Source organism: Salmo salar, chromosome 09 (genome assembly GCF_965601325.2).
Source record: "Salmo salar chromosome 09, fSalSal1, whole genome shotgun sequence".
NCBI classification, from domain to species: domain Eukaryota; kingdom Metazoa; phylum Chordata; class Actinopteri; order Salmoniformes; family Salmonidae; genus Salmo; species Salmo salar.
Window position 1 is genome coordinate 40,116,028 of NC_138299.1, and position 27,834 is coordinate 40,143,861.

Genomic DNA, 27,834 nt, shown 5'->3' on the forward strand with positions numbered 1-27,834 from the left:
CGTGCAGATAATACCAGCCAGATCATGTTGTTTGGCTGAGCTATGGTGTCATTGGGTTGGAGAATCTCTGTTCTTCTGCTGGAACAGAGATTAGTAAATACTTCTCTTTACAGAATGAAATGGTTTCCAGGGGCGAGTCCCACGTCAATAAAATGAAAGATTTCCTGCCTTTGACAAAAAGCCAACATTCCTCTGATATTTCTGCTCTACAGTGATGCTGTAAATAGCTGAGTTACAACACACAACCAATGCACAGCGAGTTCACAGTGTTTCTCACTGTAATACAATTATCTACATGAGGTTATTGGTACAGTTTGACTATATTGACTGATGTTTGGAGCTCCAACGGTTATAGGAGGGAGGCAGACAGGACCTCAGGCTACTGAAGCATACCAATATACTGAATTGTGCATTTCATTCAAATAAAGATTAAAGTGATGCAGTGAAACTTAAACAAAATACTTGTACTCAAGACTAACTGCTTATAGAATAAAAATGACTCCATTGTCCTTAAAGGGAATTGGCTAACAACGTGAAAGTGATTGGCAATTATATCCACTCCAATATAATCTTCCTAATAGCTTATCTCCTTCCTTTACCTGCAGGCGGAGGGCAGTGTGTCTGTGAAGGACAGTGTGCCCGGAGGCGGGGGCAACAGTCTCACCGGGGTGGCAGCGGAAAGAGAGAGAGTGTCTGTGTCGCAGGTGCAGAATGGAGTCATGAGCGGCGGGCACACAGACAGAGACAGGACCCAGGCTGATGCCAGCAGCGGGCACACAGACAGAGACAGAACCCAGGCTGATGCCAGCGGCGGAAACACAGACAGAGACAGGACCCAGGCTGATGCCAGCGGCGGGCACACAGACAGAGACAGGACCCAGGCTGATGCCAGCAGCGGGCACACAGACAGAGACAGGACCCAGGCTGATGCCAGCGGCGGGCACACAGACAGAGACAGGACCCAGGCTGATGCCAGCGGCGGGAACACAGACAGAAACAGGACCCAGGCTGATGCCAGCAGCTGCCCCAAGCAAGAGAGGAAAGGTCCAGAGAAGAACGGGTTACCAGGTATCCCTGGTTCCCCCAGTGCCAGTCAGGCTGAAGACGGCCCCCCGGGACCACCCACCCTCCTGCATCAGAGCCGGAGCCCCCCCTCCCTCGAGAACAGGTTTCTAGTGAGCCGGGAGCCGAGCCGGGAGCCGAGCCGGGACGAGCAGGACGACTCTGAGAAAGACAAAGAGGAGACTCTGACAACTCCGCCACGCAAGAAACGAGGCAGGCGGAAACTGGAGCGCCCAACAAAATGTGAGTCCTGCCTCCTGCTTGGTGACGTTACTGTCTTCATTCTCACTACATTCCTGGCACAGCCAGCTCTGCACTGGCTGAACTGACAGGCAATACCAAGTGAATGAAAATGAACAATGTATGGTTTCTCCTTGAACACTGTGGCCATTTTGAATTATTCTTCGGGTGTGTTCACTGTGAATGAATTTAACACAGTAATGTAGAACATGTTAAATAAACAAAAGATAGTAACCGTGTAAAAAGCTTTAAATAGATTTGGACAGAGAGAGACTTTTGACTTTTGGTCTTTCTTTACTGGAACTTTCTCATTTCATAAAAAAAAACGTACCCCCTCCTTAAAAATAAAACACCAAAATATATGTACTGCATACATGTAACATACTCACCTTTCCATCTACCACATGATACAAACCAACATCACAATACCCAAAACAGTACCCACTTCTACAACCGTATATCCAAAACATCTTCCCCAGCTATACAGACAGCCCCCCCCCAACACACCATATCTCCTGAAACATCTCCACACTTTTTATCATTTTATAGAACTCAAACTCAACCCTAAGGCGCGCAGAGACCATCCCATTAAACAATAATAAAGGGTCTGTTATCCCCCCACCTTTCACCCTGTTCCTCCTTGTTAGCCAAATAGCTAACTTCGCCTGAGCAAACAGAAAATTCAACAAAACACATTTGGCCTTCTCCTTATTTGAATACATTTACATTTACATTTAAGTCATTTAAACACCCCAACCGTAAAAACCTCCCCCAACCTCTCACACAGACATTCCAACAGAGACATTAATGGCATTCACCTGGTGCACACAGAAAACACATGAATCACAGTTTCTTTCATTACACAGAAAGGACACCCCTGCCCGACTCCTGGTTCAACCCGTGCCAACCAGCTGTTAGTGGCCAGGGCTCCATGAAGAACCCTCCACTGGAGGTCCCCTGACCTCTTTGGTACTGGGGGTTTGTAGAGCCCCCTCCATCTAAAACCCACCATACTCTCCGCCCCACATACCCCCTACCACTAATGTGCCTTCACTCCTGTTAGGCTCCTAATGTTCCTCACCTTAATGCAGAGGTTGTAGAGGGCTTTACCTCCCACCCCTTCAAACTCCCCCAGGCTCGGAGTGTTAAAATCTAACAAGTCCTCCAGACCCCCTTGCCAGTCCCCAGTCTCTGCCGTCACCTGCAGTGGCGGAAACATTGGTGGCCCCTCCCCCTTTGGCCACTCAAACACCCCCCTTACTGGCTCAGACAGTGCCTCCTGGACCTCCTCCAGGAATCTCTCCAGCAGCCTAAGAGACGTTATTCCTGTTTGTTGTGCCAAGACTTCCAGGGTTTTCCACCCCTCCTCTCCCAGCAGTCTCAGGTCACCCAGCCTTTGTAAAGCCCCTGCCATCAGTTGCCTCTGCAGGGTGGCCGACTGAACTGATCTCAAAGGGATGGCTGGGTTGTTGAAGATGGGCTCCTCCCACACCCACAGCCCAGGCTCCACACCCCCTTCTCGTGTGGGCCTTAGCAGCTGCCAGGCCCTCAGCACCGCAGAGTAAAAATCTGAGAGACCTGCTGTACTCAGCCTCTCCAGCTTCATGAGGAACAGCTGCCGGTCCAACCCTAATCCGCCAGCTCTCCTCAGCAGCACGCGTGCTGGTTCCCTCCAGCCAACATCAGTATGGTACAGCAGCCTCTGCACCGCCTTTAGCCGGAAAGCAGCCATCCTGCTCTCCAGTTCCACCAGGCCCTGTCCTCCTTCGTGGACGGTCATGTACAACACGGCCACCCTCAGCCAGTGATGGCCCGACCAGAAAAGGTCCACCAGCTTGCGTTGCAGGTCTGCGAGCAGACCAACGGGGGGGTTGAGGACAGCCAGTTTATGCCACAGGGAAGATGCCACCAGGTTGATGATTATCAGCACCCTGCCTCTATATGACACTTGGGACAGGAGCCACCTCCACCTGGCCAGTCTTGACACCACTGCCTGTGACAGCCCCTCCCAGTTCTTCCTGACCCAGTTCTCCGAGCCCAGGTACACCCCCAACACTTTAAGCCCTTCACAACCCCACTGCAAACCCCCTGGAAGCAGAGGAGGGGCCCTATCCCCCCATGCCCCACATAACAGAGCTTTGCTCTTGCCCCAGTTTACCTTAGCTGATGAAGCTCCCTCGTACACCTTCAGACTAGTCTCTAGTGCCTGCATATCCTGACCATCCCTGACCTTCACAGAAACATCATCTGCATACGCTGACATTGCTATGCCTGTCACCACATCCATGCTTGTCCAGCACACTCCCTGCAGTCTCCTGCATAGCAGTCCTAAAAAAGTCTCAATGGCTAGTGTGTATAACTGCCCAGATAGAGGGCATCCTTGTCTAATGCCCCGTCTCACCCAGACTGGCCTACTGAGCCCCCCTCCCACCTTAACCATACATGACGCCCCAGCATACAACAGCTTCACACAGGTCAAAAAACTCTTCCCAAACCCAAAGACAGACATCACATTAAACAGATACTCATGGTCCACTCTATCAAAAGCCTTCTCTTGATCTAAAGAGACCAGTCCAAAGTTCACATTAGAACTTCTCGACAAGTCCAACATGTCTCTGATTAAGAACAAGTTGTCCGTGATTGAGCGTCCCGGTACACAATATGATTGGTCCTTATGTACTATCGAGTCCAAATGGGACTTCAGTCTGTTAGAGAGGACCTTGGCAAATATCTTGTAGTCCGCACAGAGCAATGCCACAGGCCTCCAGTTCTTAAGTTCACACAAGTCCCCTTTTTTGGGCAGGAGAGTCAGAGCCGCCCGACGGCAGCTCATCGGCAACTCTCCTACCCCGACGCATTCACGCAACACGCAAAGGAAGTCCTGTCCAATTATTCCCCAGAATTTTTTATAAAACTCCACTGGGTGTCCATCGACCCCCGGTGCACGGCTGGGGGACATCTGGGTTACAGCCTCTGCCAGTTCATGGGACAACAGAGGAATGTCCATTTCATCCCTCTGTGCCAGAGAGAGCTTAGGGAGTCCTGCGAACAAGACCTGAGCACACATAGGATCACACACTTCTGCCCTATACAACTCAGTATAAAACTCCACAGTCCGTTCCCGCATCTCACCCACCACAGAGGTCACCCGCCCATCAGACAGCCGTAGACAATGCATACCCTTGGCTTCACTGCTCTGTCTTTCCAAACCAAATAAGAAGGAGCTGGGAGCATCCATCTCCTTGAGCATGGAGAACCTAGCTCTTACAAGTGCTCCCTTTGCTTTACCCTGGAAAAAACAGCCCAGGTACTTACGTAATTCAGCTAAATTAGCCTGGAGGCCTATATTGCCTTGCCCCACCATCTCTACCTCCATCTCACTAATACTACGCTCGAGTTTCCCCAATACTCTCCTAGCCTCTGAGGATGAGAGAGCTGTGTACTGTTGACAGAAAAGCCGAATTTGGACTTTTCCCACATCCCACCATTGACTCAGAGACTCATACACCTCTCTTCCCTGCCCCCACCTTTCCCAAAAGGTCTGGAAACCTGAGCAAAAAGTGGCATCTTGTAAGAGCTTTACATTGAACTTCCAATAGGATGCCTGCCGGGGCCCTGGTGAAATAGACAGCCGAGCAATGGTTATGTGGTGATCCGAAAACCCCACCGGGAGAATGGTAACGCCCAACAGCCTATTGCTCCGATTCCTAGACATATAAAACCGATCAAGTCGGGCTGCACTCACCCTAGCCCCAAATACCTTCACCCATGTATACTGTCTTGTGTTGGGATGTTTAGTTCTCCAAACATCCACTAGATTGAACTGATTAATGATGTCCCTTAACACTCCCACTGACACTAAATGAGGCTCTTCCCCATATCTGTCTTTTGTAAAATCCATTGTACAATTCCAGTCCCCTCCAACCACCAGCGTCTCCTCAGGCGCTACCTGTGAGAGTTCCTGTCTAAGACTCCCAAATAGAACCCCTCTTTCTCCCTGTGTTAGGCACATACACATTTATAAAGACAAACCCCATGTTGTTAATTTCTGCTTTAACAACAAGCAGCCTACCCCTACACACCTCCTTTGAGGAGCACATTTTTACAGACAGACCCGGTGCAAAAAGGACTGCCACCCCTGCACTAAGATTTGTCCCATGGTTCAACACACTTGCCCCTTTCCACCAGAGCCCCCAATCTACTTCATTCACCACATCCCTATGCGTCTCCTGCAGAAACAACACCTGTACTTTGTTTTGTTTTACATATTCACCCAACACACTCCTCTTTCCCGCATCTCTGGCGCCATTTATATTGAGCGAGCCTACCCGAAGAGTCTCCATAAGAAGTGGGAGAAAAGCCAGCAAAGAAAGAGACCAATAGCAAAGCTCAAAAAGCCCCAGTGTCAGAAAGAAAATATACATCTAAACAGTGTCTAAAGGTAAACCTTTACGCACTGTTGTGACCCACTTCCTCAACCTAAACCGTTTCCTGGGTGAGAGGACACCATGCCCCTCATTTTTCATAGCATGTTGTACTGATCTTACAAACTTTCTCGGATCAGAAAAAAAAGCCTCAAGATTAACTTTTTTCCCCTTGGTCTCATTAAGGAACCTTGTCAGTTCTCTCAACGTGTACTTTGACCCCTCTGCTTGACTGGCTGTCAGCTGCGGGCCCATTGAAGAGGAGTCTGAAAAAAAAACGTATCATCCTCTTCCTCAGACTCACTTTCCTCCTCATCTCTATCTCCCACCCTGACCACCTGCCCTTCCTCTCTGGTCAGGGCATCCCCCACAGCAATAGGCAAAGTTTATTTTCTGATTTGATAATCCGTAATAAATGGAGGCAAATTTGCAACTACCACTCTTGTCGAAGGGGTAGAGAGAGGTGAAACTGGCACCAACACATCCCTTACAAATATTCCACTAGCAATTAGCCTACCAACCAAATTTGCTCTTTTCATGAACAAAACCACAGCTTTGTTCATTCTAGAAGCAGAATGTATAAATTCAGCTCCTACCTGTTCACTGACCGCGATATAAGGTATATTCCATCTTAACTCCATTCTCAGGAACACACCTGAATCCATGCCGTATCGACAGCGTCGCCTCCGCGCTAGGCTGAGAAGCCATCGCTCACAACACACCTTCCAAACCCCAGGAAACTTAGTCTGTCCTCTTCCACCCTAACTTTGAAAAAATTGTGGATACCGCTAAAACAAATATTGCATTAACCCTCCACCATAGAAAAATTTAATTGAAAGAAAAGACCAAGTTAGTTAGGACAGAGCTCTCCACACCAAACACTCAAACTCCAAAAAACTCCCAGCATGCACTAAGAGCGAGAGAGAGAGCGAGAGAGAGAGAGAGAGTGAGAGAGAGAGCGAGAGAGAGAGCGAGAGAGAGAGAGCCAGCCTCTGTTCTGTTGGGGCCGAGTTTGTGTATGGGTATATTGCTCTCTAAGTGAACCTAATCCACATGCTGTATGGCCAGATATCGTACCTCTCTAAATGAACCTAATTCACATGGAGGGAGGGAGGGAGGGATACATAGCAGGTTGAATAAAGGGAAGGGGTTCTGCCATCCATCCAAAGCAGGGTTCCTCTACTGGTGGCCCGTTGGTGCTTTTATTTGGCCTCCCAAGATTTCTGAGCCCCGAAAAAATCTATATTTGTTTGGGAATTTCTCATTGTTGGACATAAAAGACTGTAAAAACGACAGGAAATCAGCTCCAAGTGATTACAATTTGAAATCTGCTCCACAGTGTTCCCACACATAATAGAATGACATATACAAATGGAAGCAAGGTTTGAAACGATTGTGTTTAGTAAAATATTATATCTGTTTTGGCTTCTTGCGGTCAATTTGCAGTCCACAAATGATGTGTAATTGACCATCCGCTCAACAAAACAAATAGTCCCGTGGCTGAACTTAGTTGATGATCCCTGATCTACAGGGCACAGCTTGATAACTACAGCAGTTTAGAGAGGAGGAGAGGAAGAGGGAAGGATTAGGTGAACTGCATAAGCACTAGGAATACGAGAGCTGGAACGCCCCCAAACTGGCAAGGTACAGGATGCGTCCCAAATAGCACCCTCTTCCCCCGCATAGTATACTACATTTGACTAGGGCTCATATGTGCACTGTTAGGGATTAGAGTATTTGGGATGCCGACATAGTGCCGACATAGTCTCAGCCAGCTCTTCTCTCCCTCCCTCCCTCCCTCCCTCCCTCCCTCCCTCCCTCCCTCCCTCCCTCCCTCCCTCCCTCCCTCCCTCCCTCCCTCCCTCCCTCCCTCCTCTCCTTGCAACGTAACACAAACTCCCTGACCTTGGCAGAAGCCACTATAACGTAAAGTAACCCCCACTCTGCCTGCTTCACTCTGGTTATTTTAGTCACTTATTCCTGTTGATGAAACTGAGAGAGAGGTGTAGAGAGAGAGAGGTGGAGGGAGAGAGAGAGGTGGAGAGAGAGAGAGTGGGAGGGAAAGAGAGAGAGAGTGGGAGGGAAAGAGAGAGAGAGGTGGAGAGAGAGAGAGGTGGAGAAAAAGAAAGAGAAGAGAAAAGAGAGAGAGTGGGAGGGAAAGAGAGAGGTGGAGAGAGAAAGAGAGATAAAGTACCATACACAATCTTTAGAGAGGGAGGTAGAACAAGAGAGAGGTGGACAGGGAAAGCGAGAGAGAGATAAAAATGGTGAGATAGAGGAAAAGGGGAGGTGGAGGGAGGGAGAGAGAGGGAGGGAGAGAGAGAGGTGGAGGGAGAGAGAGAGAGAGGTGAGGGGAGGGAGAGAGAGAGGTGGCGGGAGGGAGAGACAGAGAGGGGGAGGGAGGTTAGGGAGAGAGAGAGGTGGGGGGAGGGTGGGATAGAAAGAGAGAGGTGGAAGGAGGGTGGGATAGAAAGAGAGAGGTGGGGGGAGAAAGAGAGAGAGATGGAGGCAGAAAGAGAGAGAGAGACGTAGAGGCAGAAAGAGAGAGAGAGGTAGAGGCAGAAAGAGAGAGAGAGGTAGAGGCAGAAAGAGAGAGAGAGAGGTAGAGGCAGAAAGAGAGAACCAAGTTGAAAAGGCCTCTCTTAATGAGCGTGGTCCAGTGAGTGTAGAGTGTAAAGGCTGTGTACGGTACTTCAGTGACAGCCCCAGGGTAGCTGAAACAGGAAACATGGGCTGCGTCCCAAATTGCAAGTCGGGGTAAAAGGGGACTTTGAGACGGCGTACCAAATGGGCCCTGGTCAAAAGTAGGGCACTATATAGGGAATAGGGTGCCATTTGGGATGTACTCACAGGCCTCTCAGAGCTCAAGTGTTGTAATGGGGCTGGATGATACAACTCTTCAGTCTGCTGTGTTTTCTTCAGCTGGTCTGTCATGGTCTTTCAGGGTATGGTAATAATATGGTTGTATTCTGTGTTTCTCAATGTTGTGTCATTACGTCCTGTGATGTGTAGCAGCTACATGCAGTATTTCTTTACATTTTCAATCGATATTGAGGGTTGATATGAAAACAGTGTATTGTTTTTGTTGGGGCGTATCAACCCTGTTCCACAAATGTGCACACTGCTCAAGAGGGTTCATAGCTATAAAGACTGTTGTTGTGAATGTGAGTCAGTAGCTTTTTCCTTGGACCTTCTCCCTTCCTCAGCCTCTTGCTGCTCTACGTATTCTAGAAATAGAACAGGCTTGGAAGCTGTAACCCTGGGAAACTCATGGCTACACTCACAATAGCTGCCTGGTATTTTGATGCAATAATTTCCATGGTAATGTAGAATGTTCATTAAAATGATGTTAACTCATGAAGCTCATGCAATGGAATGTATTTGTTGTTATGTCAGTTGAGTTGACTCAACAAATCACAGCACAGTGTGAAAGATACACCTCCTGCTTGTACTTCCTGGCATGGTTACAAAATGGCTGCCAGTCCACCCATTATGCCATCATTGACTTGAATGGGGACGTCCGTTGTATTCATTCTAGTTGAATGTGGTTAAAAGTCATTAGTCATAGTGACCTGGTCTTCTGCTGTTTCAGTTGGGTAGTGTCCATGGTCCTTGGTTAACCTCAACTCTGCTCTGCTGAGCGCAAGCAGGTAAACAATGCTGCTTCATAATGGATCACACGCCTTTGTAATCACAGCTGACCTGGGTTCAATACTATTCAAAAAACTATTTCAAAACCTTTATCTGGGCTCGATTGAGCTTGCCTGGTGTAATGGAACCAATAGAAGAGTTGTGCAAACCCCGCCAATATGGCACTCTGACTTACAGACCTCAGGAACTCATTTCATTCACCGCCATATATGTGGGGAAAGCCCCAAGGTTGCTTCCCCAATGGCACTCTATTCCCTATGTAGTTTAACTTCTTCTGACCTGGTCAAAGGTAGTGCACTGTGTAGGGGACAGCGTGCCATTTGGGACAAAGCCTCGTTTCTGAAGTTCATACTGTTAGTGGAGAATAGGTTAAGCTACATTTTATTACTATTACTACTTGAGGAAGTATATTTTCTGCAGCATTTAGCCTACAGGAAGTGTGTCAGTTTCCTTTTCTGTATATTTTTATCACACCACCAACGGCTGTGTGGTTTTGTATTTCCAGGCCAGGTATGGTATGTTACGGCTTAGGGTGCAGTTTTCCATCTACATACACACACACACACACACACACACACACACACACACACACACACACACACACACACACACACACACACACACACACACACACACACACACACACACACGTACACACACACACGTACACACACACACACACACACACACGTACACACACACATGTACACACGCACGTACACACACACACACACACACACACACACACACGCGCACACACACGTACACACACGTACACACAGACACACACACAAACAAACACACACACGCTCATGTACACACAGACACGCACACACATGCGCACACATGCACACTCACACACACAGACATACACACACACACACACACACACACACACACGTACACACACACACACACGACACACACACACACACACACGACACACACGTACACACACACACACACACACACATGTACACACACACACACACGTACACACACACACACACACGTACACACACACACACGCACACACACGTACACACAGACACACACACACACAAACAAACACACACACGCTCATGTACACACAGACACACACACACACACACACACATACGCACACACATGCACACTCACACACACAGACAGACATGCACACACACACACACACACACACACACACACACACACGCACGTACGTACACACACACACACACACACATGTACACACACACACACACGTACACACACACACACACACACACGTACACACACACACACGCACACACACGTACACACAGACACACACACACACACACACACATGCGCACACACATGCGCACACATGCACACTCACACACACAGACAGACATGCCCACACACACGCGCGAACACACACGACAGACAGCTAGTTTTAATCGAACCATGTGCTCTAACAGGAAATGCAAAACATATTTCTTTGGGGTGAGGTGTAGATAGGAAACATCCAGCGACGTTCAGTCAGGCTGGGTGTGGATGTACATAGTCATGCTGCCTGGGAAGTGAATGATGCCCTACTGATTGGACCATGTTAGTGAATGGTGAGTGTGAAAGCTGTTGGAGAGAGACTTCTGTTTCTACTATAAGTATTACTACTTTATTACAGTGAAGTCGTTGGAACAACACTGTTCCAGAAACAGAGTGCATGTAATCAAAAAGGCATGGACTAGTTCGTGTTGCACATGTCCATACTGGCTCAATTCCATCAAGTGAGTAGAGATCCCTGCAGAGATGTTATGTGGACCTAGTCACACAAGAGAAGCAGTGTGTTGTTGTTTTTTTCTGCTTAGTGGCGAGGGGTTGTGAAATGGTACGAGCTATGGTAATAGCAACCATCTGTGCCTCTCCTCTCCTCATCATGGTTTTACCACACCAAACCTCTGTTGCATCAACTCATCTCAGCCTCCATCTCTTTAGCTGACTGACTGTACCAGCAGCACCTGCACTTGTCTATTCTCTGTCCCTCAGCACATTGAGGCGCCTGAACTTCACAGGAAAGGGCCTACAACATGGATGTTGGGAAAGGGCCTACAACATGGATGTTGGGAAAGGGCCTACAACAGGGATGTTGGGAAAGGGCCTACAACAGGGATGTTGGGAAAGGGCCTACAACAGGGATGTTGGGAAAGGGCCTACAACAGGGATGTTGGGAAAGGGCCTACAACAGGGATGTTCAATTACCTGTGGCTTTAGTTTCTACCTGGCAGCTGAGAGTCTGAACCAGAGTGAATTAAGGTCATCTTCGGGGGGCCATGGACATTGTCTTCAGACAGCTACGTCGTTCTGACACGTCTAACTTTCCTAAGACAATGATGCCATGTGGTGAATAGACTTCTAACCCAGCCGGCAGACTTTTATATGTGCTGCTAAGGTGACAGGCTATTGTGACAAGCTTAGCTAGCCCACAAGTGACTACCTACGGGTCAGGTAGAACTCTTATGAATGATTGAGGAGATCCATTGGTCCTGTGTTGCTGAGTGGCTTTGTTTTCTCTGTCAATGCCAAGGTGACTGTGGCTGTAGTCTCTCTCGTCTCCTATCTGCTGAGATTACTCTGACTTTTGGCTCGCCCACAGGAACACGTTATTGAATGATTGCTCCAGTGTCACTCACTGTGTTTCCCTCTAGATGTGGAGCAGAAGGAGGACGGAGGTGATACAGCCAAGAACCAGGTAAGTCATCCACTGTCTTCATTATGCTGGATTGTGTTACATCATCAATCAATGAATTAATCAATCCATCCATCAACCAGTCAATCAGTCAGCCCACTTCTCCAGCTTCTCGCATGAATTTAACAATGGTAGAATCTCCCTCCAGCCGATGCTTCCATCAATCCTATGGAGGATCTAGCCTAACGTTCAGACTGCTGTCCAGACAAGTACACCCTCCTGGAAACGTTTGGAGATGGGATGTATCCTCTTCAGACTGACCTTTGGGGGTGGTGATGTTAGCTGGCGATGATGCTGAACTAGGGGGAAGTGCTGTTCTCCTTTTACGATATCATTTTTACAATATCATGACCTCTTGGACTTGTGAAAGAAATGGTAACTATTGGCGTATAGATCTGAGATATCAAATACACTTGGTGCCCAGTCCGACATGGGAAGGTCCTTGCGTTGGCCAATGACGTCTGCAGGCTCGCCAAGCCAGGCTGTGATTGGTAGAGAGTGAGACAGTATAGTGGGTTGCCAGGGCTCTGGAAGAGACAGTTTGTGCTCCTTGCTGTTTGACCAGTCACACATTGTCTGCATTGGGCTGCAGTTTTGTCAATGAGTCATCATCCTTTTCTGGAGCACCCCCCCACGCAGCCCCTCTCCGCCCACACCCCAAAAAAGACAAAGAGCAAAATATTGCTTCTCTGGCTAACTAGCAACAGTACTAGCCAGCAGTTTCAGCAGTGATAGCATGAAACTGTTTGCCTGAGTCATCTTCCTCCTCTACAACCATGGAAAAAGCAGAACAAACAAACAGAAAACAAGTACGTTAGTTAATTTCTTTATTCCGGTGTTCTTTGTATCCCTTTAAACAGGGAGTTGGAGGCCCTGGAACAGGCAGGCTGCGTGGCTCCGTCAGTCTTCGTCAGAGGCCCATGCCCAGAGTAACCTTCCAGGCCGGTGACCCATATTACATTAGCAAGAGGACCAGGGAGGAGTGGCTGGCCAAGTGGAAGATGGAGGTGAGTACAGTACCACCCACCGTCTCAGGCAGGGTTTGACTCTTAAAGGTGCCCCATGTGTCTTGGAGGTGCCCAATGTGTCTTGGGGGTGCCCAATGTGTCTTGGGGGTGCCCTGGGGGTGCCCAATGTGTCTTGGGTGTGCCCAATGTGTCTTGGGGGTGCCCAGGGGGTGCCCAATGTGTCTTGGGGGCGCCCAATGTGTCTTGGGGATGCCCAATGTGTCTTGGGGGTGCCGTGGGGGTGCCCAATGTGTCTTGGGGGTGCCCAGTGTGTCTTGGGGGTGCCCAATGTGTCTTGGGAGTGCCCTGGGGGTGCCCAATGTGTCTTGGGGGTGCCCAGTGTGTCTTGGGGGTGCCCAATGTGTCTTGGGGGTGCCCTGGGGGTGCCCAATCTGTCTTGGGGGTGCCCAATTTGTCTTGGCGGTGCCCTGGGGGTGTCCAATGTGTCTTGGGGGTGCCCAATGTGTCTTGGGGGTGCCCAATGTGTCTTGGCGGTGCCCTGGGGGTGCCCAATGTGTCTTGGGGGTGCCCAATGTGTCTTGGGGGTGCCCTGGGGGTGCCCAATGTGTCTTGGGGGCGCCCAATGTGTCTTGGGGGCGCCCAATGTGTCTTGGGGATGCCCAATGTGTCTTGGGGGTGCCCAATGTGTCTTGGGGGTGCCCTGGGGGTGCCCAATGTGTCTTGGGTGTGCCCAATGTGTCTTGGGGGTGCCCAGGGGGTGCCCAATGTGTCTTGGGGGCGCCCAATGTGTCTTGGGGATGCCCAATGTGTCTTGGGGGTGCCGTGGGGGTGCCCAATGTGTCTTGGGGGTGCCCAGTGTGTCTTGGGGGTGCCCAATGTGTCTTGGGAGTGCCCTGGGGGTGCCCAATGTGTCTTGGGGGTGCCCAGTGTGTCTTGGGGGTGCCCAATGGGTCTTGGGGGTTCCCTGGGGGTGCCCAATGTGCCCTGGGGATGCCAAATGTGCCCTGGGGGTGCCAAATGTGCCCTGGGGATGCCAAATGTGCCCTGGGGGTGCCAAATGTGCCCGATGTTGATATCTTTCACAATTGTGGGGCTTATGTGTGGGCTCTAGGGCTGACTCCAAAGATTTGAATCATTGGGTTTCAGCCCTAGTGGGCCCTGAATTGTTATGGAGATGATTTGTTCCCAGTCCTCTCTAGCCATCCTGTTGTTCAAACCTGATTTCAGGGACCACAAATGTTCCAGAGCTGTCTGGCAGGGTTACCAAGATTCCAAGAGTCCAATAGACAGGGCATTCTCAGCAAAGTGGGCCGGTATTTGTTGGGTTCTCTCACAGCCAAGTGTATTTGATAGGTCATTGATATATCATAGAGATACCATTTATTTCATTGTTTTTGTAGGTTGGTTGAGTTCACAGTTTCCTTCCTGTCTTTGTGTCTTTGTAGGACCTACTTCAGGGCACCATTACTGACCAATGATAAATGACCGCTATGTTGTTGCTCACTTTTGTGCTTTGTTGCCTCAGGTTGGTTCCCACTATACAGCCCAAAGTCACATTATAGGCATGGACTTGCACCAGTTAAAGACTAATCTAGCCTCCACCTGAATCCAAATTGAGCTTAAGTTTATTAGCCATGTAATAAACTAATTGGAAATCCAGTAATAATGCAAACTAAGGAGAGAAAACCAAGTTAATTTACAACGTCAAGACTAATAAAGTTAATTTACGATATCAAGACTAATAAAGTTAATTTACAATCTTGAGACTAATTAAGTTAATTTACAATATCGAGACTAATAAGCAAGTTCTTCTGTTGTTACAACCACTTCATTATAGTTTATGTTGCAGTAATGTGGCTGCCAAATGTACATCCCTATAATAGGCTATTGCATTGGTAGTTTCTGAAACCATGCCTCCTCCTGAATGTGACTACACAGCATTCCTACTCCTACTAACCCAATGTGATGTAATGTACTCTACTGCTTATTCAAGCTGTGCGATTTCATTTCAGATCATTAATAACTATTTTTCAAAACAATATGTCATAAATCCTTAGAAATGTTTCCCTCCCTATCTCTTTCTCCCTATCCCTCTCTCTGTATCCCTCCTCCCCTCTGTCTCTACCTCCCTCCCTATCTTTATCTCCCTATCCCTCTCACTCATCCCTCCTCCCCTCTGTCTCTACCTCCCTACCCCCTCCTCTCTCTCTCCTTCCTTCCTTCCTTCCTTCCTTCCTTCCTTCCTTCCTTCCTTCCTTCCTTCCTTCCTTCCTTCCTTCCTTCCTTCCTTCCTTCCTTCCTTCCTCCCACCACCCCCCTCCCCCCCTCCCTCCCTCCCTCCCTCCCTCCCTCCCTCCCTCCCTCCCTCCCTCCCTCCCTCCTCCTCTCTCGTTCTACCTCCCTCCCCTTCTCTCCATCCTTCCCCCTCTCTCTCCCTCTCTCCCTCTCTCTCTTGCTCTCCCCTCCATCCCTCTCCTCTCTCTCTCTCTCTCCCACCCTCCCTATCTCTCCTTCCTTCCTTCCTTCCTTCCTTCCTTCCTTCCTTCCTTCCTTCCTTCCTTCCTTCCTTCCTTCCTTCCTTCCTTCCTTCCTTCCTCCCTCCCTCCCTCCTCTCTCGTTCTACCTCCCTCCCCTTCTCTCCATCCTTCCCCCTCTCTCCCTCTCTCCCTCTCTCTCTTGCTCTCCCCTCCCTCCCTCTCCTCTCTCTCTCTCTCTCTCCCACCCTCCCTATCTCTCCTTCCTTCCTTCCTTCCTTCCTTCCTTCCTTCCTTCCTTCCTTCCTTCCTTCCTTCCTTCCTTCCTTCCTTCCTTCCTTCCTTCCTTCCTTCCTTCCTTCCTTCCTTCCTTCCTTCCTTCCTTCCCTCCCTCCCTCCCTCCCTCCCTCCCTCCTTCCCTCCCTCTTCACATCAGACTATAATACTCCAGGTAGTAAGGCCAGAACTTGTAGTGAGACTGTCACTGTTACATAATGAGTGGCTGTGTCCATGGCAACAAGATGGGGGCTACCATTTTGTCTCTCAGCCCACCCCTCCAGCCCTCAGCCCTGCCATTGGAGCAGGCTTGGGAAGAACCCATAAGAGTGTCTGGTGGGGGGAATTATTTGCAAATTAGCAGGACATGCTGGGGTCTGGCGAGTGAAACGTGGTAAAGAACCACAGAAACAGGCAGTTGAGGTTAGGCACAGCAGCTCTCATTTCACAAATATAGAAGCAGATTTTCTTTCAACTAGCGGCTTTAAAAATCATAAGATAACATAAAGAGGGCATTGCATAGAAATAAACATGTGTTAGAAGAAATAGTCAGTATATTGTGATATACATTTTATTTCTTTGTGATAACATTAGCATAAGGATGGATTTGTTGTGATGGCATTGCAGCAGCCCTTTTCCCAGGACTAAACAGAAGAGGTAAAGAAGAAGCTGGCTGGTTTGGCTGTTGTTGTTGCTGCTACTGGGGACAAGGCATCAGGTTCACCGTGTTTGTGGAGTTGACTGAGAAGGAAAGGAGCTGTCTGAACTGAAAGGGTTAGCTTAAAGGGGACCAATTCCTTTCTACTCTGTTCTTCCATTTCTCGCAGAGAGAGAGAGGGATCACTCTTTTTAAGTGCCTTTCTTGTCTTACCGTGGACTTTTCTCTCCTTCCTCCCGCCCCTCATTCTTCTCATAACCCCTCCCCCAGCCCCAGCTATGGATATGAGGATGAAGATGAGGTTTGCAGCATATTTCCAGCCCTGTTTGCAAGGCAGCCTCTTGGCTGTCTGCCAACATTTTGCAAGTCCTCTTTAGCCAACCAGAATTCCTGTCTTCAGTCACCTGACCCTGAATTTCCAGACAAAGAAATGTTCATGCTTCTTTCTTTATTTTTATTGAGTGATCTCCTCTACCCCAGGAGTGGGGGTAAACAAATTTCAGCCCCCACATTGGATTAAAAGGATTGTGTGCCGGCGTGTATGGGTATGTGCATTGCATTATTTGTTTGCTAACATTGTGGTGGAGAGCGTGCATTAGAGATGAACCCGCATACAGCGAGAGGAATAAGCTGACTTCAGGTATTTCCACTAGAGTTGCTACTGCCCATCTGTTGTCTCTTGGCAGCTTAAAGGGAAACGGTCTCTTTATGAAAGGAAAGTGAAAGCGGTGATTTTCACAAGTGCAGAGAAAACGTTCTTTTTTTTCTTTTTTTACGAGAATAATGTGATCCTGAGGGGGGAATGTGCATAAACTGTTTCCTGTTTTACAGCAGTAACACTAAGAGTTTTTAATGCACACATTAGCTGTGTTAGTCTTGTGTTTTTACTATTTTTTCCCCAGGGGTTTTGGTTTTCTTCCCAGTTTAGATAAGCTACTTGCTTACACAATACATTAGACTTTTATGTACATTATCAGCCATCCACTATAGATTAGAATAGTTCTAAAAGCATTATACCCATGTTTCTGACAGATGGTTTAGCAGCTGTGGAGTTTGGAGTGTAAAGACTGAATATCTGAACCGGTTGAACTGGGAGGAAGTTCAGTGCTAGGCCCCAACCCTTCTCTCTGTCGTGTGGACTGTTCTAAGTCTACATTTTACATTGTAGTCATTTAGCAGACACTCTTATCTAGAGCCACTTACAGTTAGTGAATTCATCTTAAGATAAATAGGTGGGACAACCACATATTACAGGCATAGTAAGTAGAAGGGGGGGATATGCTTAATGGAAATTCCTTGTAAGATGATTAAAAGCTTTTCAAGTCCTTTTGAAAGTAATTTAACCAAGCTCATCAGGTGGCAGTTTTAACAATACCACTTGTGGATTCATAGTGAACTCTGTTCATGTATTCATGACTGACCCTGTAATATTATTCCTAATTGTCTCCTAAAAGGACCCAATACAATGGGGACCAGATGGCGTCTTTGTGTGTGTGTGTGACCCCCAGTGTGTGTGTGTGACCCCCAGTGTGTGTGTGTGTGTGTGTGTGTGTGTGTGTGGTGTGTGTGTGTGTGTGTGTGTGTGTGGTGTATATATTAATTTTAGCTTACATCTTTCTGCGAATCCCCATTGATTTCTTCCTGTGTGGGGAAACAAATGGTTGTGTTTTATTAATGCTTTACAAATACCAACCCAGTTGGTCATACAGTATACAGTAATTCAATGTTCCTGACTACAGAGTAGACGTGTTGGAGATCTTTGTTCCAGAGAAATGACTTGGTCAAATCCTTGACCATACCTGTATAGTAACCGTGTAGTTGTCTATTTCATCTGGTAACACTAGACATGAAGCTGCTATTATACCTGTATAGTAACCGTGTAGTTGTCTATTTCATCTGGTAACACTAGACATGAAGCTGCTATTATACCTGTATAGTAACCGTGTAGTTGTCTATTTCATCTGGTAACACTAGACATGAAGCTGCTATTATATCTGTATAGTAACGCTGTAGCTACTGCAGTAATAACCTAGCCCTTGGTACTATAAGTAAGTAAAAGCATAGGCCTACATGTGTGGAAACTGTTATAGAGCCAGTCTATGAATAAGAAGCAGCTCTCATTATCTGACTAGGAACTCCATCACTCTATATTTGTCCTGGGGGCCTCATGGAGTACTGAACAACAAACACGTGACAAGAGACGTTGTCTTCCGCAACATGTCTCTACAGTCAGGAAGTCAGTCAGAGGAATGGAGGGCTTTTCCACCGATTAACTACTAACCTACCAATCTCTCCCAGGCGCAGTTAGTAGTTAGTAGTTAGTAGTTAGCAGTTAGCTGATAACAGTTAACAGTTAGCAGTTAGCTGATAGCAGTTAGCTGATAACAGTTAGCAGTTAGTAGTTAGCAGTTAGCTGATAACAGTTAGCAGTTAGCTGATAACAGTTAGCAGTTAGCTGATAACAGTTAGCAGTTAGTAGTTAGCAGTTAGCTGATAACAGTTAGCAGTTAGCTGATAACAGTTAGCAGTTAGTAGTTAGCAGTTAGCTGATAACAGTTAGCAGTTAGCTGATAACAGTTAGCAGTTAGCTGATAACAGTTAGCAGTTAGCTGATAACAGTTAGCTGATAACAGTTAGCAGTTAGTCGTTTCTTCATTGTTGCTTATGTTTGCCTTCTTTCCTGTGTGCAGTACAGTACTGTATATATTTGAGACAAGTTCAGTGTATAGGACAGCATGTCTGTATGGTACATTATACCAACACTCAGGATGTTTTTAACATCAAAGATACCATTTACCAGAAGTAGCTACTTTTCCTTCCTAGTGGTTTTATTGTTAGTATCCATGCATGGTGTCATTTTTTATGTTGATCTCTGAGTTGGCACACACTTTATATGTACTGCTAGCTAGCTGGTATTTCTGAAGTTGTCAGTGGTAGGCAGCGTGTGTAAAATGATAAAGACTGCATTGTCTCTCTCTCTCTCGCTCTCTCTCTCTCTCTCCACTACCTCCTTTGCGTTTTATTTTCTCTCTCCTGTGGATCTAGAGAGCCTGTCTTGCAGGCTGCCTGGCTGGTGTAGCTGCACACTCACATGAGAGAGAGGCCCCAAAAGGGGGCATTTACAACTGGGAAAAAGGCCAGAGACAAATATCTGGTTCTTATAGCCCCTGTACTCTATTCCTCCCCCACCAGTGTTTGGTAGAGTCAGTTTTCCATTGATTCTGAAGATAAATGACCCACTAACAGCACCCTGGAGAGAGCAGTTACTCCCCCAAAACGTGCCAAGATGGCCACCACAGTACATTTGTAACAGTACTGTACAGTAGCCTACAGGATTTTCCGTTTATATTTTAAAAAATGGTCATTTAGCAGACGCTCTTAACCAGAGCGACTTACAGTAGTGAGTGCATACGTTTTCCTCACTTCCTTAAAATCTACCTGTAACTTACTGTGTTGTAGTCCCACCAGATGGCCTGTTACATTAGCAATGAGTCTGAACCCATTGAAGTCAGTTTATTTGTATTTTTCCAGTCAGTGATTAGCAGAGATTCCTTTGTTGTGCCATACTGTGTCCACAGCATCAACAGGTGCACTTGTAACAGATTTGACTTGCCAGGAATTATCTTGGCACCAAATCAATTATTTGACTGCACAAGAAAACATAGTAAAACTTTATTACTATAAGTAGATAATATATTTGGATTTTGTTTGAATCAGCTTGTTTGAATCAGTTGGTTTGATTCAGAGTGTTTGAATCAGTTTGTTTGAATCAGTGTGTTTGAATCTGTTTGTTTGAATCAGTGTGTATTATTCTCAAGTTTGTTTGAATCCGTTTATTTGAATCAGGATGTTTTATTCACAAGTTTGTTAGAATCAGTGTGTTTGATTAACACGTTTATTTGATTCAGAGTGTTTAAATCAGTGTGTTTGATTCACAAGTTTGTTTAAATCTAACACACGTCCAAGAGGACACCACCTCTATACTCTGCTCATCCCCTGACTCCTGTGTTCAACTAATACCTAGTAAAAAGTTTATTACCATCATAGACTTAGAAGAGTGTTTAAAGTAATTTTTTTTACAGGACACATTTTCCCTCCTCTACACATCAAATCCCCGGCCTCCTGTATAACCTTTAGCTGAGCCAGCTGAACCAACACTAACACATATGGTTGAGGAGGGCTTTGAACCAGGCAGTCATCCACTACTTACTGCAGATATTTATAAACTAGAGCAGAGCCTCTTGATTGAACACCACATGTTTCTGCTCTGCCTCACCTGCCCCTCCCCATCCACCCCCTCTCCCTGAGGGCCTACTGTATGGAGGAAGGGAGGGAGGCAGAGAGGGAGGCAGGGAGGGAGACAGGGAAGGGACTCAGACGGGGGCTTAGGGTTTGTTCCCAGCCCTCTCCTTATCTCTCCGAAGGTGTCTCAGGGGGAGTTGGCATATGCAAAAATCCCATTTCCATTTCACACCTCACATTTGTACAGGTTACCCACTTGTACATGAAATGAAACAGGACAAATATAAGCACCCACTATTTGATACACTACACTCAGCCCTGGGACACTCATAGTGTGAGAGAAACCTGAGAAAGATTTTGCACCAGAGCATTGGAATAAGTGCAGGGAAGGGTTTTCACGTGTGTGTGTGTGTGTTTTGAGAGATATATACTGTGTGTGAAAGAGAAAGGCAAAGAGAGAGAGAGAGATCAACAGAGAGAAAGAGATAGACAGCGACTGAGCGAGAGAAATCGAGAGATAGAGGGAGAACCCGATAGAGAGACAGAGAGATATAGAGAGGGAGAACCCGATAGAGACAGAGAGAGGGAGAAACCGATAAAGAGAGAAAGTGACAGAGAGAGAGAGAGAACCCGATAGAGAGAGAGAAAGTGACAGGGAGAGAGAGAGAGAACCCGATAGAGAGAGAGAGAAAGTGACAGGGAGAGAGAACCCGATAGAGAGAGAGAAAGTGACAGGGGAGAGAGAGAGAGAACCCGACAGAGAGAAAGTGACAGGGGAGAGAGAGAGAGAAAGTGACAGGGAGAGAGAGAGAGAGAGAACCCGATAGAGATAGAGAGAAAGTGACAGGGAGAGAGAGAGAGATCCCGATAGAGAGAGAGAGAAAGTGACAGGGAGAGAGAACCCGATAGAGAGAGAGAAAGTGACAGGGAGAGAGAACCCGATAGAGAGAGAGAAAGTGACAGGGGAGAGAGAGAGAGAACCCGACAGAGAGAAAGTGACAGGGGAGAGAGAGAGAGAAAGTGACAGGGAGAGAGAGGGAGAGAGAACCCGATAGAGATAGAGAGAAAGTGACAGGGAGAGAGAACCCGATAGAGAGAGAGAAAGTGACAGGGAGAGAGAGAGAGATCCCGATAGAGAGAGAGAGAAAGTGACAGGGAGAGAGAACCCGATAGAGAGAGAGAAAGTGACAGGAAGAGGGAGCGAGAACCCGATAGAGATAGAGAGAAAGTGACAGGGGAGAGAGAGAGAGAACCCGACAGAGAGAAAGTGACAGGGGAGAGAGAGAGAGAACCCGACAGAGAGAAAGTGACAGGGGAGAGAGAGAGAGAACCCGACAGAGAGAAAGTGACAGGGGAGAGAGAGAGAGAACCCGATAGAGAGAGAGAAAGTGACAGGGGAGAGAGAGAGAGAACCCGATAGAGAGAGAGAAAGTGACAGGGGAGAGAGAGAGAGAACCCGACAGAGAGAAAGTGACAGGGGAGAGAGAGAGAGAACCCGACAGAGAGAAAGTGACAGGGGAGAGAGAGAGAGAACCCGACAGAGAGAAAGTGACAGGGGAGAGAGAGAGAGAACCCGATAGAGAGAGAGAAAGTGACAGGGGAGAGAGAGAGAGAACCCGATAGAGAGAGAGAGAAAGTGACAGGGAGAGAGAGAGAGAACCCGATAGAGAGAGAGAGAAAGTGACAGGGAGAGAGAGAACCCGATAGAGAGAGAGAGAAAGTGACAGGGAGAGAGAGAGAGAACCCGATAGAGAGAGAGAGAAAGTGACAGGGAGAGAGAGAGAGAACCCGATAGCGAGAGAGAGAAAGTGACAGGGAGAGAGAGAGAACCCGATAGAGAGAGAGAAAGTGACAGGGAGAGAGAGAGAACCCGATAGAGAGAGAGAGAAAGTGACAGGGGAGAGAGAGAGAGAACCCGATAGAGAGAGAGAGAAAGTGACAGGGAGAGAGAGAACCCGATAGAGAGAGAGAGAAAGTGACAGGGAGAGAGAGAGAGAACCCGATAGAGAGAGAGAGAAAGTGACAGGGAGAGAGAGAGAGAACCCGATAGAGAGAGAGAGAAAGTGACAGGGAGAGAGAGAGAACCCGATAGAGAGAGAGAAAGTGACAGGGAGAGAGAGAGAACCCGATAGAGAGAGAGAGAAAGTGACAGGGAGAGAGAGAACCCGATAGAGAGAGAGAAAGTGACAGGGAGAGAGAGAGAACCCGATAGAGAGAGAGAGAAAGTGACAGGGAGAGAGAGAACCCGATAGAGAGAGAGAGAAAGTGACAGGGAGAGAGAGAGAACCCGATAGAGAGAGAGAAAGTGACAGGGAGAGAGAGAGAACCCGATAGAGAGAGAGAGAAAGTGACAGGGAGAGAGAGAACCCGATAGAGAGAGAGAGAAAGTGACAGGGAGAGAGAGAGAACCCGATAGAGAGAGAGAGAAAGTGACAGGGAGAGAGAGAACCCGATAGAGAGAGAGAGAAAGTGACAGGGAGAGAGAGAACCCGATAGAGAGAGAGAGAAAGTGACAGGGAGAGAGAGAGAACCCGATAGAGATAGAGAGAAAGTGACAGAGAGAGAGTGGCAGACTGCAGTAGGATGAGTGCAGCTGTTGGGAATTTAGTGTGAGAGGGGCTGTAGGGCCTCTCTCTCGTCCTCTCTGTGTGATTGGTTCAGTGTCAGGTACCAAAACCCAGTGAACTCTCCCTCTGTCTACTGCCTGGAGATGTCAGAGCCTAGCAGATATAGTACATAGAGAGATGCTATTGGTCAGCAGATATTTCAATTGTATTTATTTAATTAACCTTTTATATAACTAGGCAAGTCAGTTAACAACAAATTATTATTTACAATGATGGCCTACCAAAAGGCAAAAGGCCTCCTGCAGGGACGGGGGCTGGGATAAAAATATATTTTTAAATAAAAATATAGGACAAAACACACATCACGACAAGAGAGACAACACAGTACTACATAAAGAGAGACCTAAGATGACAACATAGCATGGCAGCAACACAACATGACAACACAACATGGTAGCAACACATCATGACAACACAGCCTGGCAGCAGCACAACATGTTAGCAGCACAACATGGTAGCAACACAACATGACAACAACATGGTAGCAGCACAACATGCCAGCAGCACAACATGCTAGCAGCACAACGTGGCAGCAGCACAACATGGCAGCAGCACAACATGCTAGCAGCACAACATGGTAGCAACACAAGATGGCAGCAACACAACATGGCAGCAGAACAACATGGCAGCAGAACAACATGGTAGCAGCACAACATGGCAGCAGCACAACATGGCAACAGCACCACATGGTAGAAACACAACATGGTAGAAGCACAGCATGGTAGTAGCACAGCATGGCAGAAGCACAACATGGCAGCAGAACAACATGGCAACAGAACAACATGGCAGAAGAACAACATGGCAGCAGAACAACATGGCAACAGAACAACATGGCAGCAGAACAACATGGCAGCAGAACAACATGGCAGCAGAACAACATGGCAGCAGAACAACATGGCAACAGAACAACATGGCAGCAGAACAACATGGCAGCAGAACAACATGGCAGCAGAACAACATGGCAGCAGAACAACATGGCAGCAGAACAACATGGCAACAGAACAACATGGCAGCAGAACAACATGGCAGCAGAACAACATGGCAACAGAACAACATGGCAACAGAACAACATGGCAACAGAACAACATGGCAGACAGAACAACATGGCAGCAGAACAACATGGCAGCAGAACAACATGGCAGCAGAACAACATGGCAACAGAACAACATGGTAGCAGAACAACATGGCAGCAGAACAACATGGCAACAGAACAACATGGCAGCAGAACAACATGGCAGCAGAACAACATGGTAGCAGGATAACATGGCAGCAGAACAACAGGGTAGAAACATTATTGGGCTACAGTTTTCTTTTTGTATTGTGTCAACAGCCACCAGTGCTAGACAGTGGACACTTAAGTATTGTATAGGATTTGTATCTTTATTCAGATATATAGGTCATTTATACAGGCTATTTATACAGGTTAGCATTAAAGGAAAAATCCACTCAAAAACTATATTTTAATAATTGTATAATTTGTCCACGATTGATACAGTACATTCCGAAAATGTTTTGCATGTCAGCACTCAAGTTTTCAGGTTATAGGTTTTTCAAGAAGCAACATGTCACTTGCCACACCATGATGATCCGGTTTTGAGGTGGCAAGTGAAAACTTGGCTGCTGACATGCAAAATATTTAGGGCCTCTATTAATGCAAAAAATACCAAAATATATTTTTGGAGTGGATTTTTCCTTTATTCTTGTTTTGGAAGAGAAACCTGTTTGCTTTTGTATCGATGAACAGAGTAGACTTTTACTGAGAAAATAATGTTTATACAAGTTTAGAATGGCACGGTTCTAGAATCTGGTTTTTATTTGTCTTAATTTAACCTTTATTTTACCAGGTTGTCCCATTGTGGTCAAAATACCTACATTTCAAGGGAGATCTGTTCTGGTTTATCTAGTAGTTCACGGCTATAATTACCATATTCCTGCTCTTTAACCATAATTGTGTAAACATTAGGTAGGCCCAATTTACGCTACTTTTCTCTGACTCTTGTTGATATTGAAATGCTACACCCATTGAGGTCAGTTCACTGCTAGAATGTGTGAAACACACTGATCCTTCTGGTGATTGGCTTGTCTGTGTGTAGTCCTGATCCTACTGGTGATTGGCTTGTCTGTGTGTAGTCCTGACTCCTGATCCTACTGGTGATTGGCTTCTCTGTGTGTAGTCCTGATCCTACTGGTGATTGGCTTGTCTGTGTGTAGTCCTGATCCTACTGGTGATTGGCTTGTCTGTGTGTAGTCCTGACTCCTGATCCTACTGGTGATTGGCTTGTCTGTGTGTAGTCCTGATCCTACTGGTGATTGGCTTGTCTGTGTGTAGTCCTGATCCTACTGGTGATTGGCTTGTCTGTGTGTAGTCCTGATCCTACTGGTGATTGGCTTGTCTGTGTGTAGTCCTGATCCTACTGGTGATTGGCTTGTCTGTGTGTATTCCTGACTCCTGATCCTACTGGTGATTGGCTTCTCAGTGTGTAGTCCTGATCCTACTGGTGATTGGCTTCTCTGTGTGTAGTCCTGATCCTACTGGTGATTGGCTTGTCTGTGTGTAGTCCTGACTCCTGATCCTACTGGTGATTGGCTTGTCTGTGTGTAGTCCTGATCCTACTGGTGATTGGCTTGTCTGTGTGTATTCCTGACTCCTGATCCTACTGGTGATTGGCTTGTCTGTGTGTAGTCCTGATCCTACTGGTGATTGGCTTGTCTGTGTGTAGCCTGCCCTGATCCTACTGGTGATTGGCTTGTCTGTGTGTAGTCCTGACTCCTGATCCTACTGGTGATTGGCTTGTCTGTGTGTAGTCCTGACTCCTGATCCTACTGGTGATTGGCTTCTCTGTGTGTAGTCCTGATCCTACTGGTGATTGGCTTGTCTGTGTGTAGTCCTGACTCCTGATCCTACTGGTGATTGGCTTGTCTGTGTGTAGTCCTGATCCTACTGGTGATTGGCTTGTCTGTGTGTAGTCCTGATCCTACTGGTGATTGGCTTCTCTGTGTGTAGTCCTGACTCCTGATCCTACTGGTGATTGGCTTCTCTGTGTGTAGTCCTGATCCTACTGGTGATTGGCTTGTCTGTGTGTAGTCCTGATCCTACTGGTGATTGGCTTGTCTGTGTGTATTCCTGACTCCTGATCCTACTGGTGATTGGCTTGTCTGTGTGTAGTCCTGATCCTACTGGTGATTGGCTTGTCTGTGTGTATTCCTGACTCCTGATCCTTCTGATGATTGGCTTCTCTGTGTGCAGTCTTGAGGGGAGACTTTGCTGTACAGTTCTGAGAATTGAAAACCAGTATTGTAGTGATGTAAATAAGACGTTTGCTGCAAAGTAGCCTCTGTCGAGTCCCCAACAACTGGACGTTCCAGTTTTCAAGAGAGCCTGTGACACAACTTCCTCTTTTGGACGTTAACAAGGAGACACTCCGTCTTAACTCCTCCTCCACATTTACTGGATTGGTTGAACAGTATAGAAGAGAACCTCCCCAACATTTTTTTCTTCCCGTCAAGACCAGTATGTAGGGGATCAAGTTTCAGGCATTTCCTTTATGCCTGCTATGTTAGGTTAGCTACAAAGTGGATGTAAAATACATATATATATATTTTTTTAACCTTTATTTAACTGGGCAAGTCAGTTAAGAACAAATTGTTATTTACAATGACGGCCTACACCGGCCGAACCTGGACGACGCTGGGCCAATTGTGCGCCGCCCTATGGGACTCGAGGACGGTTGTGTTGTAGTGACGCCTCTAGCACTGAGATGCAGTGCCTTAGACCGCTGCGCCACTCAGGAGTCCAAGAATACATGAAGAAATGTATTTCATTACATGTGTTATTGTCAGATGATTGCTAATGAAATTGCAGAGAGTTTGTCCAATTAACCCAGTGTTTTCCCATTCTAGGGGTCGCGACCCCATGTGGGGTTGACTGATATGAAAATGGGGTCGCGAGAGAAACTGAAGAGAAAAGAAGGGAAAAGATTTAGACCAGGCACTAAATCAGACTGAGGGGGAAAGATTTAGACCAGGCACTAAATCAGACTGAGGGGGAAAGATTAAGACCGGGCACTAAATCAGACTGAGGGGGAAAGATTTAGACTAGGCACTAAATCAGACTGAGGGGGAAAGATTTAGACCAGGCACTAAATCAGACTGAGGGGGAAAGATTAAGACCGGGCACTAAATCAGACTGAGGGGGAAAGATTAAGACCAGGCACTAAATCAGACTGAGGGGGAAAGATTTAGACTAGGCACTAAATCAGACTGAGGGGGAAAGATTTAGACCAGGCACTAAATCAGACTGAGGGGGAAAGATTAAGACCGGGCACTAAATCAGACTGAGGGGGAAAGATTTAGACCAGGCACTAAATCAGACTGAGGGGGAAAGATTAAGACCGGGCACTAAATCAGACTGAGGGGGAAAGATTTAGACTAGGCACTAAATCAGACTGAGGGGGAAAGATTTAGACCAGGCACTAAATCAGACTGAGGGGGAAAGATTTAGA

General features: G+C 47.1%; 1 protein-coding gene across 6 annotated transcripts in view; it reads left to right on the forward strand.

Moving 5' to 3' along the window:
• Nucleotides 1-27,834, forward strand: part of LOC106611330 (DNA (cytosine-5)-methyltransferase 3A) — a 61,725-nt gene that overhangs the window by 11,999 nt on the left and 21,892 nt on the right. For 4 of the 6 annotated variants that reach the window (XM_014211429.3, XM_045723655.2, XM_045723653.2 and 1 more), the window contains exons 4-6: nt 606-1,305; nt 12,047-12,090; nt 12,948-13,094. In XM_014211429.3, the coding sequence (XP_014066904.3) occupies nt 606-1,305; nt 12,047-12,090; nt 12,948-13,094 (891 nt within the window). Of the gene's footprint in view, nt 1-605; nt 1,306-10,828; nt 10,961-12,046; nt 12,091-12,947; nt 13,095-27,834 lie in introns of those variants that run through there. The other 2 variants (XM_014211424.3, XM_045723657.2) reach the window with 2 other exon arrangements.